The 21,211-nt window shown below is 34.2% G+C and overlaps 1 protein-coding gene across 1 annotated transcript in view; it reads right to left on the bottom strand.

Annotated features, from left to right (window-relative positions):
* Positions 1-21,211, bottom strand: part of TOPAZ1 (testis and ovary specific PAZ domain containing 1) — a 129,410-nt gene that overhangs the window by 29,785 nt on the left and 78,414 nt on the right. Inside the window, 4 exon segments of the mRNA XM_008711910.2 lie at positions 2,396-2,561; positions 5,089-5,189; positions 5,885-6,059; positions 7,036-7,102. Of these exon segments, the coding sequence (XP_008710132.2) occupies positions 2,396-2,561; positions 5,089-5,189; positions 5,885-6,059; positions 7,036-7,102 (509 nt within the window).

Genomic DNA, 21,211 nt, shown 5'->3' with positions numbered 1-21,211 from the left:
TGCAAGCTGGTACAGCCACCCTGGAAAATAGTATGCAGGCTCCTCAAAAGATTAAAAATAGAGCTACCCTATGAGCCAGCAATTGCACTACTGGGTATTTACCCCAAAGATACAGACATAGTGAAAAGAAAGGGCACATGTACCCCAGTGTTCATAGCAGCAATGTCCACGATAGCAAAACTGTGGAAGGAGCCGAGATGCCCTTCAACAGATGAATGGATAAAGAAGATGTGGTTCATATATACAATGGAATATTATTCAGCCATCAGAAAGGATGGATACCTACCATTTGCATCGACATGGATGGAACTGGAGGGGATTATGTTAGGTGAAATAAGTCAAGCAGAGAAAGACAATTATCATATGGTATCACTCATATGTGGAACATAAGGAATAGTGAGGAGGACGACATGGGAAGGAAGGGAAAACTGAATGGGAAGAAATCAGAGAGGAAGACAAACCAGGAGAGACTCTGGAATCAGGGCACCAAACCAAATTTACAGAAGGGAGAGGGGTGCGGGGAGGGGGAACTGGGTGATGGGTATTAAGGAGGGCACGCGTTGTGATGAGCACTGGGTGTTATACGCAACTGATGAATCATTGAAAGCTAATGATGTTAAATTAGTTAAAATCAGTTTAAATTAATTAATTAGTTAAAAAAAACTAATGATATATTATATGCTGGCTAATTGAACATAATAAAAATAATAAGAAATAAAAATAAAGCAAAAACAAAACAAAACAAAAACCCCCTGATTTTCAAGCACCAAAAAGAAAAAAATATTCTGGGAAGAAGTCAGCATACTTCTGTGGGCCCTTCTTTTGAAGAAGTAAATTTTTATTTATGACTGACTTTCCATTGAAATGGTCCCTGCAAAAGAGAATCCTATGTTTGTAACTTATACAATTTTTAAAGATAACACTGAAATTGTAAAAATGTAAAATCTCCATGGACCATCCCACACCCTCCCACAAACTCTCCTTTAGGCTCTAGTTTGAGAAAGACTAGTTTTGCCAGAAATTTTAGGCTGAAGTTTCCTGTCACAAGGTGCCGCAAGCTCATTTTTACCAACTATTTTAACCTTTCCATTTCTTGCCACATCTCTTCTTTCTAACAAAGAATGCTTGGCTTACATTTTGCTAATTTCTATTTTTGTATTTTGGTTACTCTTCCTCGCTTAGCAAACTTCACTGGCTATGTTTGTTAAATTGAAGTAAAACTTTTCCGACAAGCTTTTTGATCCTGAAGTCCACAACCTCTGTATTCCATAAACTCTCAGCCCTGAGTAAATACCAGGTATTATATATATGTAATAATTCCATATAAATAATATGTTAATTATATATTCATATGAATATGTATGTATGCTGGTATGTGTGTGTTAGTGTAAAGGTTATCTATTTGCTTTGTTTGTGCATATATTCCATCTTCCCACCTAAACCCAGAGATTCTTGAGGTTTCTCCATTGTTATCCCATTTTATCAAATAAAGTCTGCCTGATGGTTCAAGTAGCCAGAGCTACCATTAGATAGCATGCTGTGTTACCAGTGTGTTCTCTAAATTTTTATTTACCTCATAGCAAACTAATCTTAAGTGCTTCTGCTGGCTTAATTTCATTGTAATTTCTGCTAGATGGATTGACTTACTAGGGAAGTAAGCTTTACTTGTCTTGGTTTGAAGTCATGTTTGCCTGTATGTACAAAGATAAGAGTTTATGCAGATTACAGTAGGGATTTCCCTATCTCAGGTAGCAGCTGAAGCCTGGGCTCTGAAGCTGGACTATCTGGGTTTGAATCCAGCCTCCAATTCTTACTTGTTACATCAGTTTGGGCAAGTTGCTTGATGTCTCTGACATTTTTTATTTAAAAAAAGCGAGGGAGGGGGGGCTTGTACTAATTCTAAACTCATAGGGTTTCCATGAGGATGAATGGAGATAATCGAGGTAAAGCATTTTTGTATGGTTCCTAGGCCAAAGTAAGAACTAGGTTTTCAATAAAAGGTCATACAAATTTTTCTTTAAAGTGAGGTTAACTTTCGGGTGGCTGGGTGGCTCAGTCGGTTAAGCGTCTGCCTTCACCTCAGGTCCTGATCCCAGGGTCCTGGGATGGAGTCCTGCATCTGGCTTCCTGCTCGGCAGGGAGCCTGCTTCTTCCTGTCCCCACTGCCCCCGCCCCCAGCTCATGCTTTCTCTCAAAGAAATAAATACAATCTTAAAAAAAAAAAGTGAGGTTAACTTTCTCCTTCCATTTTACACAACTACCTTTCCTACCTACATGATCACTAAGGTTTACTAGGCCAAATTACCACCCACAATTCAACATCAATTTAAGGTAATTACACACACAAGAATTTATAACAACAAGTTATGTTATGCTTGCATACATTATAACTTACCCCTCAATACCCAAATGGCACCATCTAGGCTTCCACTTTTTAGAAAAATTTCTGCTGCAATATTCACAATTTGACATCTTGGTGCTAGCTTCTCAGGCCCTGTAAGTCCTTTTAAACTTGTAAAATGTATTTTTAATTCATATAGTTTATCTAAGACTTTCCTTCCCTAGAGTAAAAATAAAGAACACTAATTGAGTATCATCCATTTAGAGTATCACAGAGATATAACATCAGTAATTATACAGAAGTCAATTACCCAATTTGAATCATCCTTCTGACAGATGGTTCTCAAGACTCTTTCCTTAAGTCCCCTCCTGCTTAGCCACAGAGACAGACAGGGAAGGGTAGGAAGCAGGGCTTTGCCTCATATTATCCTCACCCTGCTGACCCCCTTTTTCAAGTGTTTTTATACTTGTGCTTCCCCTAAAGATTTCATTTGGAAAAAGGATTTCTTACCCTAATGTGGAAAACTACTAACTACACATTTTTGCGCTTCTGTTGATCATCCTAAGAGCCAAGAGGGAGAGACAGTGAAAATCAAGATACTGTCTTACCAAATTTACATAAAGAATGATAGTGGGGAAAAAAATAAAACTGCTGGCTGAAAATTGTTTTTTTCAACAGACTAATTATTTCACATAGTCTACATAAAGATTATCTCTAGTTTGGACATCAGAAATTAGACATACAGTATTATTTTATATAAGGGGTCAGCAAACTTCTTCTATAATTAGCCAGCAGTAAACACTTAGGTTCTGCAGGTCACATTTGGTCAGCTGCACATTCTTTTTGGTTATTGCTGTTTTTATTTTCTAACTCTTCAAAAGTGTAAAAAACATTCTTAGCTCTTGAGATGTACAAAAACAGGCTGTGGGTCAGACTGGGCCCTTAGTTTGTGGATCCTTGTTTTATATTATATTCCATATTATTTGAGTCAGATGCATATTGTGATGCCAAAGTACTTTTAAGTTGATTATAGAAATGAATGCATTTTTAAGGAGATAGCTCTAGCTTAATTTCAATGGTTTTACTTGTGTTCAAAAGGAATAGATTTCACTAAAAAAATTCATACTGAGTAAAATAAATAAAATATTCATTCCAAATAAGATAGTGAAAATTTTAAATTAAAATACAGGCACAAACTCACCAGCCTCTTAAGAAAATAATAACAAATAAAATTAAAATATACCCTAAAATTTCAGCAAAATCCATCTTTGTCAAAAATAGTTTGTTATGTAGTCCTCAACTTCTCAAGCATTAAATATTCAAGAAATTAATGGTATAATGAACCTTAAGCTAGACTGTGAAACCAGGGACAAGGTAGCTAAATCGTGGAAGGAGCCGAGATGCCCTTCAACAGATGACTGGATTAAGATGTGGTCCATCTATACAATGGAATATTACTCAGCTATCAAAAAGAACGAGTTCTCAACATTTGCTGCAACATGGACGGCACTGGAGGAGATAATGCTAAGCAAAATAAGTCAAGCAGAGAAAGACAATTATCATATGGTTTCTCTCATCTATGGAACATAAGAACTAGGAAGATCGGTAGGGGAAGAAAGGGATAAAGAAAGGGGGGGTAATCAGAAGGGGGAGTGAAGCATGGGAGACTATGGACTCTGAGAAACAAACTGAGGGCTTCAGAGGGGAGGGGGGTGGGGGAATGGGATAGGCTGGTGATGGGTGGTGGGGAGGGCACGTATTGCATGGTGCACTGGGTGTTTATGCAACTAATGAATCATCGAACTTTACATCAAAAACCAGGGATGTACTGTATGGTGAATAACATAATAAAAAAATATTTAAAAAAATAAAAAATAAAAAAAACTTTGATCCCCCCCCCCAAAAAAAGGTATATTCTGCCCATCCCAGGCCCACCACACAGTGAATGCTAACCTCTTAAGGACCTTGGAAACTGGAGACCTTATGTACAAGGATTCTACTGTTGTTTTTATTTTTTTTTAATTGAAAAAATCCATGAATTTGTATATGTATGAATGACCATGTACTTAAATGTCATTGAACATATTCAGTTATAAAATAACCTTTTTATAAGAAGAAGGAAGTAACAAAAGATACGTTACAATAGCTGATTCAGTATTGACCACACTCTCAACTGCTCCATTCATCCCTCAGCACTTCCTTTCTATTTTAGATTTTCCTGTCCTCTACTTTATTTCACTTTATTGAATCTAAAACCACCTGCCACTCCAGGGAAACCGAAAGAATGGTACTTCGGTATGGTTCAGAATAACTAGACCACTTCTATGGTGAGCTAAACCTCAAAGGTAGATATCAAGATATTTGGTATATAGTGTTCCAGAGCATTCTAGGAGGTGATTTTTAAGTTCTGTTAATTGTGAGTTCATCTTAAAAAAGGTGTCTGGACTTTTGCAAAATTATGTTAATTTTGTCAATACTTAAGAGGTAGCAAAATTCTGTATTGAAAGTTGCTTCAAATAAATATGATACTTAGCATACTTCGGATACATCTTCAGGGTAGCTGATCTCATGCTACTGCCTTTCCACATTTGCCTAATACCCTACCTAATAATTCACTTACTAGTCTGGGACTCATTTTGCCACTTATAACAATTATTAGCAAATTTCTAATTTGCAGAATTAACTATATTCTTTCAAAAAATTTAACACTCTCTGTACCAAGCCCAAACAAAAATTTAATGACATACCTTGGACCACTGTAATAGCTTGTGATAGAAGTACATAGCACTGATTCCAATTCTTCCCAGCAAAGTTTTATCTACTTCACTATTTTGTGGATCTTTGCTAACTGCAACACAAAGTAGGCATATGGAAAAAAGTGAAAAAGTCATTTAAAATGGCAGCAAAGGCAAATTAATATGAAATTATTGATACTAGAACAAAGACCAGGTGTTGGCAAACCACAGCCTATAGGACAAATCTGGCCTGTAGCCTGTTTTTGTATAGTTTGTGAGCCAAGAATGGTTCCCCTGTTTTTAAAGGGTTATTTGAAAGGAAAAGAAAACTATGTGATTGTGTGATCATATGTGATTGTGTGAAGCCTAAAAGATTTACTCATGGCCCTTTGCAGAAAAGGTCTGCCGACCTCTGATAAGAAACAGCAGTGAAGAGCTTATGCCAAAAAAAAAAAAAAAAAGTCTCAAAAACATATGAATTTTGTTGACTTGTAGTAGTGAAGGTAGTTAACAACCTAAATGATTCAAAAATTCAAGTCCTCCAGTATAATTTGTTAGCAATAGTTTTACCTGAATGAAAAGACAAATAAGAATATGAAAACTGAGGTATTAAAACACCAATTCTTGACCTTATATCATTATAATCTAACATAATAAAAAGATAAAAGATTTATAAAGAGAAGGAGAAGTCTCTGAAATCTGCAATATTAACTTATCCCCAACATGGAAAATAGTAAGAGCTTTTCATTCCTGTTAAAACACTGCACCACCCTAGTATACACAATACTGAGACCCAGTGACATTTTACCTGTTTCAGCAAATTCACAAAATGGAACACCTGGCCTCTCTTCTTTACAGGTTTTTGTTAGTGTTTCAGCAATACAAGCACAAAATCTCTGGAAATCTGCAAAGTTTTCACAGCCCATTTTTATGTTAATGTATAAATTTCCCAGTTTGGTCCAGTCACCTTTTTCTTTACAATGCTATCAGAATTATTAGAAATGAAGCAAGAAAAAAGAAAGAAAGCCATTACTTATAAAAACATATAATGGAATAGGCACATGTAGGCATTAGATATACAGAAATTATTAACACAATCTCTGTAGATCTTATAAACTTACTGACAGTGTTATACCATCAATACTTGCTATTGTACAATTTGTGTTTCTGACTATAAGTCCCAGATGGCAATATACATTTGTTTTAATAATCTTTTCCTAATGTACTGAATGATATCACCCCCAAACCTGAACTAGACAGTGGAGATAGATTTTATGGAAAACAGATGATTAGCTATATGATTTGAGCTGTCTCTACAGAAATACAGTATTTTACTACCCATTTATAATTTGGGGGCCCAAATATCATTTTGGGCATTACATTTCTTCTATGAAAGGGACTACAGAGTAAATTTCAGTAAACTTACCATCTTCTCATTATTCTCTATTATAAACAAAGAAATAGTTTTCTACACCAACAAAAAATTATTTCAAGGATATAAATACTAATTAAGACTAGACCAACAATTACTATATGAGTACAAAAATGATCTTAAAAACTAAACAGTAGAATCATCCTGAAAGTTCTCTATTTCTTATACTCCAAATGCCTGGAGAGGGCATACTGACCTTGGCTTTCTGCTATCATTTCACATACTGCAGCCATCCGTGGATTATGACAAGAAAGCCAACTTTCTTGTGCACCGAGTCTGTCCAGTGACAAGAATTAAAGGCTAATAAGCCTTAGATTATTATACCTTAATCTGTTAATTTTGAAATTGAACAATTATTTCTAGAATAGTCCATAACTCTAGAAATTGTTTGCATTTCAAAGTATTAAAAAATATTAGACTTCTTTTCCTTGAGCATTTAAAAATCTTTTCCCACTATTCAAAGTTTCTTTGCTGTTATTGGTTCTCAGAGATCCTAGCAATTTATTTAAAAAAAATAAGTGTCCTACCTCTATTTCATTCAAGGCTGAATCTAAATCACATTTCCAGTTCTTTTTAAATGGCCTCATCCGTAACCTTTAACAATAGAAAAGGATTAATTATGTTCACCCTCCAAAAGTCACTATTGCCTCTAATCCACTTGTTCTGTAGTTTATACCTAAGAGACTAGAAAAAAAACATGTAGTAATATACTATAAAAATTCTTAAGAGCTGAAGAAAATAGCAAATGCATACACAACTACTTCACACTATTTCCTCCCAAACCATAGGCAACAAGAAGGAAAAAGCAAATTCTACATGAAACAGTACCTTCAGCCTTTAAGGTAACTTTAAGACAGAGAGTGCCAAAGCTTCAAAATTATTGTGAATAAAGACAGAAAAAACATTAACACCAGCACTTGATCCTTCCTGCTTCCACTCTAACCCTGCTGATCTAACAAGGATTTGTGATAAGCAGAAACAGACCAAAACACAATACAAAAAAACCTGTGGAAAACTGAACAGGCAGGACCTAACATTGATTAAAAATATACTACTACAAAGACTAAGTCCACACTAAGTTTGAAAATGCCAAAAAAAAAAAAAAAATCTGAGTGGATTCAAACACAAACCACACAGAAGGAACTTAAAAGTTCGTGTGACTTAAAGAACACAATCTATAAAATGCATAGATTCTGGGAAAGAAAAAAGACAAAAATGAGAAGCAGCCGCCTTTGGCCACCGGGAAGAGAAAAAGGAGAAAGAAGAGGGTGCCATTAAACTAACAGTACTGTATAGCAGCCAACTGTGGGGTCGATTTTGATAATTAGTCCCAACGCTCTCTATATGATTCCAGAGCATTAAAAGGGAAGGACAACTTCCTTAATTCCTTTCATGAATCAAGCATAAATAACACTGATAAAGACAGAACAAAGAAAGAAAAGTATAAAACAATGTTACTTATAATGGTGACGCACAAAGCTAGATAAAATATTAACAAGCAAATCAGTTTTTCAAATTGAAGAGTTATGGGGATGATGGTGGTGATGGTTGCACAACAATATGAATGTATTTAATACCACCAAACTGTACACTTAAAAATGGTTAAGATGATAAGTTTTATATTAAGTGTACTTTACCACAAAATTATAAAATTTTGACAAACAGAATCCAAGACCACCTTAAGAAAATGACACACCAGGACAAAGTGGTATTTACTTCACAAATATAAGGTAACTTCAATATTAAAATCCATCAGTATTATATATCATATTAATAAATCTAAGAGAAAAAATCATGATTATTTCCATAGATATTAAAAAGGCTTTGATAAAATTCAACACCAATTCACTCACAAATATAGGAACGGAGAGATACTTCCTTAAAGTGATTAAATATATATATCACAGTCCTAAGGCCATGACTGTATTTAATGAGAAAATTCTAGAGATATTTCCACTAAGATCAGGAACAATGAAAGGATGTCCACTATACCCATTATTATTCAATACTGTACTAGAGGTATGAGCCAAGGCAATTAGATGAGACAAATTACTTACAGGAGTAATAATGGTAAAGAAGTAAAACAATCTCTACTCACAAATGATATGATAGTATACCTAGAAATGCCCACAGATTCAAAGACGAAACTAACTCAAACAATAAAGACTTTAGAGTAAATTAACAGAATATAAAATTTACAAACAAAAATGCCCCTTATATATACAAAAAATAAAGAAATACAGCACATAATGATACAGAAAAATCCATTTACAATAGCAACGAAGATTAAATACTTATAGGAGGAAAATTCTAAAACACTTCTAAAAGACACATAAGTTTAAATATAAAAACATTTCATGTTCTTTAATAGAATTCAGTATTAAAAAGATGTTAGTTCTTACTAAGTTAATTCACAGATTTAATGTAATTCCAGTAAAAATACCAACAAGCTACTATATGAGGTTAGGAAGTTGATACTAAAGTTCATGTGGTAAAAACATATATGCAAGAAGAGCAAGAAAAACTTTGAAAAGTTTTGCAGGTCCCAACAAAATGTTAAAACATAGTACTTACTAAAGCCTCTACAATTAAAATACTATGGAACTGGTGCCAGGGAATACGAAGTCCAGACACAGACCCAAGCACATATGAAATTTAGTATATGATAAAGGTAGCATCTCAAATCACTCAAATTAAATAAATGGTTCTGGGAAAACTGGACAACCACTGGGAAAAAATTAGATCTCCATCTTACACCACACATAAGAATAAACTTCAAATAGATTATGAACCTAAATATAAAAATGAAACCATACAAGCAATAGAAGAAAACATGGGTGAATTTCTCCAAAACCTTGGTGCAGGGAAATTATGACCCAAAATTCAGATGCAATAAAAAGAAACTATGACTCAAAACTCAGGCAATAAAAATAAGATTGATAATTTAGGTTGAATAAAAATAAAAGTTTTTTGCATGGCAAAACAACTGACAAACTGGAAAAAATATTTGTAATATATAGCACAAAGGTCTAATACAATATATTAAGAACTCTTGACACTTTAGGAACAAAGAACCAGAATCCAATAGAAAAATGGGAAAAGACCTCAGCAGACAATTCACAGCAAAGAGTATAAAAATGGCCCTCAAATATATGAAAAGAAAATGTTCAAACTCATAATAAAAGAAAAGCAAATTAGAACAACACTGAAACACCATTTGTTACCTAACAGATTAGAAAAGATTAAAAATTATGCAACATACTATGTTAGTAAAGCTGTGCTGAATAGACTCTTCTGGTTTTATATATACATATATGTATGTATATATATATATGTATATATATATATATATACACATACACACACGTGTATACATACATGCACATATACCAAAATGCATATACAAACACACACATATACCAAACATAACATACATATACATACCATATATACAAATTGGTACAGCCCTCTCAGAGGGAAATTTGACAGTATCTATGTACTTACCTTCAAAAAATTTATTTTGAAATAAATTATAAACTCACAGGAATTTTCAAAATAGTACACAGTCCTGGTACCCTTCACTCAGCTTCTTCCAATGATGATTTCTTATATAATTGTAGAACAACATAAAAACTAGGAAACTGACATTGTTACAATACTGTTAATTAGACTACAGATATTACTCAGTTTTCACCACCTTTCACATGCATTCATCTGTTTGTGTGTGTGTACTTCTTTGCAATTTTATCCCATGTATAGATTTATGTAACCGTCACCACAATACAGATATAGAACTACTCCATCACCGCAAAGGAATTTCCTCATACTATCCATTTGTACTCATCCCCCAAGCCCTGTCCCCTGGTGTGCCCTGTCAACCAACAATTGGTTCTCCATATCTATAGCTCTGTCATTTTAAGAATGTTATATAAATGAAACCATATAGCCTGTGGCCTTTAAGATCGGCTTTTTAAATTCAACGCAATGAGATCAATTCATTTCATGTTTCAATAGTTTGTTAATTTTTACTGCTAAGTAGTTTCCTTGGTATGGATATACCACAATTGAACTGTTCATTCACCTGTTGAAGAACGTCTGTCCCCCGCCCCCCAGTTTTTGGCTATTACAATTAAAGCTGCTATGAATATCTGTACCCAAGTTTTTGAGTACAAGTTTTCATTTGATTAGAATAAATGCCTAGTAGTTCAATAGCTGTACTTGATTTTTATATGTCTGGTTTTTAAAGAAACTGCTAAGCTATTTTCCAGAATGGCTATACAATTTTACATTCCCATCAATAACATATGAGACACTTTTCCACATCCTTGCTAGCATTGGTATTGATACTTTTTTCTCCAGTTACACTGAAGCATGTTGACAAATAAAAATTGTATATATTTAATATACATGTTTTATTAGATGTATACATTGTGAAATCATTGTCACTATAGAGATAATGTATCTATCACATCACCTAATTTGTGTGTGTGTGTGTGTGTGTGTGTGTGTGTAGAGAACACAAGATCTACTCTCAGCAAATTTCAAGTACACAATACCTTATTATTAACTATAGTCCTCATGTGGTAAAATAGGTCTCCAGAACATAATAATCTTATAACTCCAAGTTTGTACCCTTTGGCTAACATCTCATTTGCCCCACTCCCCACTATTCTAATTTGTTGCTGAGTTAGACTTTTTTAGTTTCCACATGTAAGTGAGATCATGCAGATTTGTCTTTCTCTTTCATTTAGCATAATATACTTCAAGTTAATCCATGTTGTCATAGATGGCAGGATAATCTTCTTTTTAAAGACGAATAATATATACTCCATTGTATATATACACCACATCCTACTTTGTTCTTTTTACTCAAGATTGCTTTAGTGATTCAGGTTATGTTGTAGTTCCATATGCATTTTAAAATTGTTTTTTCTACTTCTGTAAAAAATGTTAATAGAACTTTGATAGGAATTGAGTTGAATCTACAATTAGTTTTGGGTAGCATGGACATTTTCACAATATTAATTCTTCCAACCTATGAACACAGAATAGCCTTTCATTTACTTTTTTGATTTCTTTTGCCAATGTTTTATGGTTTTCAATGTATATTTTATCTCCTCAGTAAATTTATTTCTTAAGTATTTGTTTTTTGATGTTATTGTAAAAGAGCTTTTTTTTCCTGATCTCTTTTTTTTTAATACTTCATTGTTAGTATATAGAGATGCAAGTGATCAATTTTTTTATTTTTTAATTTTTACTTTATTTTTAAGCTTTTATTTAAATTCCAGTTAACTTACACTGTAATATTAGTTTCAGGTGTATAATTTAGTGATTCAACACTTCCACAAACACCTGGTGCTCATCACAACAAATGATCCTTAATCCCCATCACCTATTTAACCCATCCTCTCTTCTACCTCTCCTCTAGTAGCCATCAGTTTATTCTCTATAGTTAAGAGTCTGTTTCTTGGTATCTCTCTCTCTCTTTTTGTCCTATGCTCATTTGTTTGTTTCTTAAATTCTACATGAGTGAAATCATGGTATTTGTCTTTCTCTGATTTATTTCGCTTAGCATAATACATTCCAGCTCCATCCACATTGTTGCAAATGGTGAGATTTCATTCTTTTTGATGTCTGAGTAATATTCCTGTGTGTGTGTGTGTGTGTGTGTGTGTATACATACCACATCTTCTTTATTCATTCATCAGTCGATGGACATTTGTGCTCTTTCCATAACTTGGCTATTGTTGATAATGCTGCTATAAACATCAAGGTGCATGTATCCTTTCAAAATAGTATTTTTGTATCCTTTGTGTTAATACTAAGTAGGGCAATTGCTGGATCCTAGGGCAGTTCTATTTTAAACTTTTTGAGGAAACTCCAAACGGTTTTTCAGAGTGGCTGCACCAGTTTGCACTCCCACCAACAGTTCAAGAGCCCCTTTCTCTGCGTCCTCACCAACACTTATTGTTTCTTGTGTTGTTAATTTTAGCCATTCTGACAGGTGTGAGGTGGTATCTCATTGTAATTTTGATTTGCATTTCCCAGATGGTAAGTGACGTTGAGCATTTTTTCATGTGTCTGTTGGCCATTTGTATATCCTTTGGAAAAATGTCTATTCGTGTCTTCTGCCCATTTCTTAACTGGATTATTTGTTTTTGGAGTCTCGAGTTTGATAAATTCTTTATAGATTCTGGATACTAACCCTTTATCAGATGTCATTTGCAAATATCTTCTCCCATTCCATAGGTTGCCTTTCAGTTTTGTTGATTGTTTCCTTCATTGTACAGAAGCTTTTAATCTTAATGAGGGCCCAATACTTCATGTTTGCTTATGTTTCCCTTGCCTCAGGAGACGTATCTAGTAAGAAGTTGCTATGACCAATGCCAAAGAGGTTATTGCCTGTGTTCTCCTCCAAGATTTTAATGATTTCCTGTCTCACTTTAATTTAATTTAATTTTTATTTGAGAGAGAGAGAGCACAAGCAAAGGGGGAAGGGGCAGAGGGAGAGGGAGAAGCAGTCTCCCTACTGTGCAGGGAGCCCAACACGGGGCTCGATCCCAGAACCCTGAGATCATGACCTGAGCTGAAAAGCAGGCGCTTAACAGACAGCCATCCAGGCATCCCTCCTCTCTCACATTTAGGTCTTTCACCCATGTTTTTTTTTTTTTTTAACCGAGATCCCAACTCTGCCTTTTATTATTATTTTTTATTATGTGCAGTTTATTTTTGTGTATGGTTTTAAGGAAGTGGTCCAATTTCATTTACTTTTGTGTGTTGCTGTACAGTGTTCCCAACACTTGTTGAAGAGTCTGTTATTTTCCATTGGATATTCTTTCCTGCTTTGTCAAAGATTAATTGAAGATATAATGTGGGTCCATTTCTGGGGTTTCTGTTCCGTTCCATTGATCTATGTGTCTATTTTTGTGCCAGTACGACACCGTCTTGATGATTACAGCTTTGTAATATTACTTGAAGGCTGGAATTGTGATGCCTCCTGCTTTTCTTTTCTTTTTCCAGGTTGCTTTCACTATTTGGGATATTTTGTGGTTCCATACAAATTTTAGGATTGTTCTAGCTCTGTGAAAAATGCTGTTGATATTTTGATATGGATTGCATTAAATGTGTAGATTGCTTTGGGTGGTATAGACAGTTTAACAATATTTGTTCTTCCAATCTCTGAGCATGGAATGTCTTTTCATTTCCTGTGTCCTCTTCCATTTCTTTCATCAGTGTTTTATAGTTTTAGAGTACAGGCCTTTCCCCTCTTTGCTTAGGTTTATGTCTAGCTTATCTTATGGTTTTTACTGCAATTGTAAATGGGATTGATCCTTTGATTTCTCTTTCTGCTGCTTCATTATTGGTGTATAGAAATATGACAGATTACTATACATTGATTTTGTATCCTGTGACTTTACTGAATTCACGTATCAGTTCTAGGAATTTTTCGTTGGAGTCTTTTGGGTTTTCTACATACAGGATCATGTCATCTGCAAACGGCTAATGTTTGACTTCTTCCTTGCCAATTTGAATGTCTTTTATTTCTTTTTGTTTTCTGATTGCTGTGGCTAGGACTTCCAATACTATGTTAAATAACAGTGGTGAGAGTGGACATCACTGACTTTTTCCTGACAGTAGAGGAATAGCTCTGTTTTTCCCCATTGAGGATGATATTAGGTGTGGGTTTTTTGTGATATAACCTTTATTATGTTGAGGTACATTCTTTGTAACCCCACTTTGTGGAGGGTTTTTATCACAAATGGATGTTGTACTTTGTCAAATGCTTTTTCAAGATGCAACTGATTTTTGTATGTCAATATTGTATCCTGCAACTTTATTAAAAATACTTCATTTATTAGTTCTAACAGGTTTTGGTTGAGTCTTTAAGGTTTTCTGTATGTAGGATCATGTTATCTGCAAACGGAGACTATTTTAATTCTTTCTTTCTAATTTGAATGTCTCATTTCTTTTTCTCACCTAATTGCTCTGGCTAGGACTTCTAGCATTACGCTGAACAGAAGGGGTGACAGTAGGCATCATTTCCTTGTTCCTGACCTCAGAGGAAATATATCAGCTTTTTTACTGTTAAGTATGATGTCAACTATGGGTTTGTCATATATGGCCATTATTATAGTGAAGTACATTCTTTGTATACCTAATGTGTTGAGAGTTTTTATCACAAAAGGATGTTAAATTTTGTCAAATGCTTTATCTGCATCTATTGAATCATTTGATATCTATCCTTTCTGTTAATGTGCTAATATCATATTTATTGTTTTGCACATGTTAAAACCGTTATTGTATCCCAGGGATATTTGGTTTACTAATATTTTGTTGAGAATTTTTGTATCTATGTTCATCAGGAATACCGTACTATGATTTTCAATTTTTGTAGTATCCTTGTTGGACTTTGGTATCAGAGCAGTGCTGGACTTGTAAAGAAGTCTGGAAGTGTCCCCTCATCTTCAATTTTTTGGAAGGCTTTGAGAAGAATTTGTATTAATTCTTCCTTAACTGTTTGGTAAAATTTATCAGTGAAGCCATCTATTCCTGGGCTTTTCTTTATGGGGAGTTGCTTTTTTTAAAAAATTTTGTTTTGTGTTGTTTTATTTTACTGATTCAGTCTCCTTAGTCAATACTGGTCTGTTCAATTTTTCCATTTTTTCATGATTCAGACTTGGTAGGTTGTATATTTCTAGGAATTTATTCAATTCTTCTGGATTGTCCAATTATTTGGTGTGTAATTGTTCATAGTAGTCTTCTAAGAGCTTTTGTATTTCTGTGCTGTCAGTTGTAATGTCTCCTCTTTCATTTCTGATTTATGTGAGCCCTCTTTTTTCCTTAGTGTAGTTAAAGGTTTGTCAATGTTATCTTTTCAAAAAACCAACCAACCAGTTTTGCTTTCTTTTCTGTTGTTTCTCTAGTCTCTATTTCTGCTCTAATCTTTATTTCCTTCCTTCTATTAACCCTAACTCAGTTTGTTCTTCTTTTTTCTAGTTCCTTGAGGTGTACATACAGTTAGGTTTGAGATCCCCCTTTTTTCTTAATGTAGGCATTTATCACTATAAATGTCTTAGAACTGCTTTTGCTGTATCCCATAGATTTTGGTATGTTGTGTTTCCATTTTTATTTGTCCAAGATTTCCTTTTACTTCTCTTTTGATTTCTTCTTTGACTCACTAGTTGTTCAGGAGTATGTTGTTTAATTTCCACATATTTGTGTATTTTCCAGTTTTCCTCCTGTTATTGATTTCTAGTTTCATATTGATCAAGAAAGATACTTGATTCCATATTCTTAAATTTTTTGACTTGTTTTGTGAACTAACATATGATCTAGTCTGAGAATGCTCTGAGTGTGCATGAGAAAAAATATATTCTGTTCTGTTGGATGGAATAGTTTTGTATATGTGTGTTAGATCCATTCACACGTTTCTTTACTGATTTTCTGCGGGATGATATATGCATTGTTGGAAGTGGGTATTTTTATTACACTGGTTTCTATTTCTCCCATCAGATCTGTTAAGATTTGCTTTGATATTGATATTTGATATTTCATATTAAGCTGCTCTGATATTGGGTACACATATATATTTACAATTATTGTATATATATAATTATATAAATATATATATTTACAATTGTTATATCCTCTTGATGAACTGACTCCTTCACATTATATAATGACCATGTCTCTTGTTAAAGTGTAGTTTTTCTGATAAAACTATAGCCTGCCCTCTTTTGGCTTCCATTTGCATGGAATAGCTTTTTTCATCCCTTCACTTTCAGCATAAGTGTGTCTTTATGGCTGAAGTTAAGTCTCTTGAAGGCAGCATATAGCTGGGTCTTATATTTTAATCCATTCACACACTCTTCTAATTAGAGAATTTAATCTAGTCACATTAAAGTAATATTGATAGGCAAGGACTCAGTACTGACATTCTGTTAAATTGTTTTCATTTTGTAGTTCCTTTGCTCCTTTTTTGCTATCTTCTTTGGTAATTTGATTTTATAGTGTCTCCAACTAAAGTTATAGATTTGTCTATTTTATCTGTTCAGTTCTATCAGTTTTGCTTCATATATTTTGAAGCTCTGTTGTCTTCTGCATATACATTTAGGATTGCTAAGTATCCTTGGTGTATTGACCATTTTATCATTATACAGTGTTCCCCTTTGGTAGTTTTCTTTGCTCTGAAGTGTATCCTATCTGATATTTATATAGCCATTCACATTCTTTTTAAAATTAACATTTGCATGGTATATTGCTTTCCATCCTTTGACTTTCAACCTACCTATATCTATAATGGAAGTGAATTTCTTGTAGATAGCAAATAGTTGGATCATGCGTTCATATCTACTTTGCCAATCACTGCCCTTTAATTATAATTAGAACATTTACATTTGAAGTGATTACTGATATGCTAGAACTTAAGTCTGCCATTTTATTATCTGTTCTCTGTTTCCCCTTCCTGACCTTCCTTTGGGGTTACTTTGGATATTTTTAGAATTATATTTTGGTTAGCTATAGCTTTTTGAGTACTTTGTATAATTGTTTAGTGGTTGCTCTAATGCACTGATCTTTTGACCAAGTAATCCCAATTATAGAAATGTATCTTAAAAATATACTTCCAACAATACAAAAATACATATATCCAAGGTTATTCACTGCAGCATTATTTTTACGGCCAAATATTGGAGACAACTTAAATACCCATACGTTGATTGAATAACTTATAGTATATCCACACAATGAAGTACTTTGCAGTTATAAAAAAAGAATGACAACAGATGAATGGATAAAGAAGATGTGGTCCATATATACAGTGGAATATTACTCAGCTATCAGAAAGGATGATTACCCAACATTCTCATCAACATGGATGGAACTGGAGGAGATTGTGCTAAATGAAATAAGTCAAGCAGAGAAAGACAATTATCATATGGTTTCACTTATTTGTGGAACATAAGGGATAGCAGGGAGATCGTTAGGAGAAGGAAGGGAAAAATGAAGGGGGAGAAAATAGAAGGGGAGATGAACCATGAGAGACTATGGACTCCAGAAAACAAACTGAGGGTTTTAGAAGAGAGGTGGGTGGGGGATGGGCTAGCCCGGTGAACGGTATTAAGGAGGGTACATATTGCATAGAGCACTGGGTGTTATGTTTTAATGAAAAAAGCAAAGTTGAAAATAATATTTATTGACTGATATACTTTATGTAAGAAAGAAGTAAATATATATGTGTGTATGCATGTATGTATATATGTATATCTCTGTGTGTGTGTGTGTGTGTGTGTGTGTATTTGCTCATTGAGAGTGGTAAACTAGAAACTAAAAGACTGGCTACCTCCAGTAGTTGGAAAAGAAGTAAAAAGTGGAGGGAATGGAAATGGGACAGTAGGGATAAGAAGGATGACACTTCTCATTGCATATGTTTTAGTATTGCTTTGACTCTTAGAACAGTAATGTTTCATATACCTCCCTAAATAAATAATTAAAAGCAGGATTTGGAAGAATTCAAAATATAAAGGAAACAGTAATGAATAAACCTAACCACACTGAATAGGAGTGGGGAAAAGAAAAGAACTAACCTAAGTAACTTAGGAAATACTATTTTGGCTGAATACTGTAAGGCTAAAGAAGAAAATACCTTTATACTAATACTATACTCTAAATTTTTTTCACAGGGGTATGGGTTAGCAGTTCTGACACCACTTTTGGATAGTGGGATAGATAAATGAATAAACATGTAGGTAATGAAAGTCATATTTCTTGCTGTCAGAGAAAGAATTTATAAATTTAAAAAAGGGAAGGCTAAAATGACCCTGTGGTGTTGGATTAGAATCGAGCTGTCAGTATGGACTAATTTTTTAATATACATACAAATACAAAAATATATTTTTGTGTATGTGTGTTTTCTGTATATATATACATTCATATATTTCCTATACGTATTTTTTACTTACATATTTTATATACCTATATAATGCATAAATTTCTTAGCCCTGTGCACTGAGAAGACCTGGCTGCAGTGATGCTCTGGCAGCAATTAGCTCATTTAGATCTTGGTTTTCAAATACCATTCTCCAATTAAAGGAACCAGAACTCCTTGGAGAAGCTCCGTGGTTGTTCCCAATGTTGGGGTGGTGTAAAGAGAACATGAAACTTAAAACAACTCTGTGGCTCCAAAAAATAAGAAAATGGTAGAAAAATTAATAGTACATGAGGAAAGAATGTAGGAACTACCCTGAAGGACTTTCAAAGGTCAAATCTAGAAGAGTCTGAGCAAGAAAATAATAATAGTATTAGATTATATATAACCCATAAGATAAAATAAATACCTGAGTTCATATTGATATAAATGAATAAATAAGTAAATGGAGAAAGGAAAGCTCTTCTTTACTCAAAATTCCAATTAACAAACGTAGAAGAAATAGGGAAAATTCAGAATCACCACTGGGCAAATACCACAGTAGTAACTTGCAGGAAAGATCCCCTGATGAATATTAAAATTAAGGTATAAAGGTTTGAGGAAAAACAGGATAATGTATAAAGTCTCTTGCCCAAAATATCAATTATAAAGGGACAAACAGTAACTTTACAGTGTAGAAAACTGGCAGATAACATTTTTAACTAAGTTATCAAGGTGAACATAATCAGTAATAAGATATGCTGGCAACACGTAACTCCTCCTAGGAGCCGATGAAATGTCCAATTAATTGGATTTTATGACAGCTGATTTCTTGGTTTTAATAACTGTGCTATTACTATGTAGGATGTTAACATGAAAGGAAGATAGGTGAAGGATGCATGGGAAGTCTCTATACTAATTTTTGCAACATTCTGTAAATCTAAAATTGTTTCAAAATAAAAAAATTTTAAAGTCATTAAATGTATGATAAATGTCCTAGATTACAGACACACCTGAATTCTCACTGATATCCTGAATATGTTCGAATTCTTTGTGAATGTGAAAGCCTTTCTAATGAACTACAAACTACCTAATAAAAAAGTATAATCAAAATCAAAGTATGAGTGTTCATTAAAACTTTCCCTACCCAGAAAAGGATAATTATTTCAAAGGGGGTCAGGAAAATTCAAACATAAAATGATAAATACTATTTTTTTTCCTTTTGCATTGAGGTCGGGTCCACATCCCTAAACACAAGCCATATCCCTTAGCTACCCACAGTTATTATCCTAGTCTGTCCTTCACCAAACAGGCCACCAATGTTAATTCCTCTTGAAAATACTAGATAATTCTTTTGAAGTGGGAGCACAGGAAGGAGAAGCAGAGTGTATAAGGATACAGTTTTCAAAATTAGGGGTTGTAAAATAAGCTACAAAAATATTTGTGTGATCATGTCAATTTGAAAATTTGAAAACTAAGGCTGATTTGTGCTGGAGCCTTCCTATACCGAGATCCTTCTCCCAATCATTGCCTGAAGGGTGGAGTTGTATAGCTGTCCTGGACACAAGGGTAGTGCTGCTCCTCTTGCACCTAGAGGTGCACACTTCCCTTGTTTCAAAAGCTACTCCATCTGACGGGAGGAACATCTACTAGCCATTTGAGCTCTCTGTCATAGCTGCCACTGTCCAAAATGCCAACTTGTTAGCATATGGATCAGAAGAAGAATGACTTAATGTTTGGAAGAAAATATCAATGTACTATAGTTATTATAAATGGATTATATCCCTGAGCTCTGTGCTAGACAAATTGCATTTTTTTTCACAAAAAAATATTTCCTAGGTAGTCTCAACAATCTATTTAACCTAAATAGTAGGATAATTTTTATAAACAACCTAAATGTTATAATTAGTTAAAGAAATGAAAAAATTCATAGGACTTGAAAAAGTCAAATATATCTTCAATGCTGGTGCTTCAAGGGAAGCAGGATCACTCAGTAGAATCACTGCAATTCCTTAACTGTGTCCCATGACATCCAGGGCACTAGAGCGAATTCACAGGAACTCCATAGCTTATTTTAAATTTCCAAAGCACCTTCTGTCAAGTACCATCAAATACCTACTATCAACTTGTTTTGATCTAAAAACTTAATAAATAAAGCCATCAATGGACTTCTTTCGGCCTATGGACACTACGAACCAAGAAGTCTGAAAACCTCTGTATCAGAAGATAATGAGAGGTGAGATGACAACAGAAACTGTATGAAGGAGCTTTCTAGGCATTTTTTAAAAAATTTTTTATTATGTTAGTCACCATACAATACATCATTAGTTTTTGATGTAGTGTTCCATGATTCATTGTTTGCGTATAACACCCAGTGCTCAATGCAATACGTGCCCTCCTTAATACCCATCACCGGCCTATCCCAATCCCCCATCCCCTTCCCCTCTGAAGCCCTCAGTTTGTATCATTAGTTTTTGATGCAATGTTCTATGATTCATTATTTGCGTATAACACCCAGTGCACCATGCAATACATGCCCTCCTTAATACCCATCACCTGCCTAGCCCAATCCCCCACACCCCTCCCCTCTGAAGCCCTCAGTTTGTTTCCCAGAGTCCACACTCTCTCATGGTTCATTCCCCCTTCTGTTTACCCCCCCCCTTAATTCTTCCCTTCCTTCTCCTAGTGATCTTCCTATTTCTTATGTTCCATAAATGATTTTTTTCTGGCCCACACACTCAATCCAAAAAAAGTCTTGCTTGGTTTTCATAATCTCCTTCAGTCCTGTCCATGTTGCT

The sequence above is a fragment of the Ursus maritimus genome, unplaced genomic scaffold (assembly GCF_017311325.1).
Source record: "Ursus maritimus isolate PB19 unplaced genomic scaffold, ASM1731132v1 scaffold_20, whole genome shotgun sequence".
NCBI classification, from domain to species: domain Eukaryota; kingdom Metazoa; phylum Chordata; class Mammalia; order Carnivora; family Ursidae; genus Ursus; species Ursus maritimus.
Note: the sequence above shows the minus strand (reverse complement) of the source record. Positions and strands in the feature narration are given on the sequence as shown.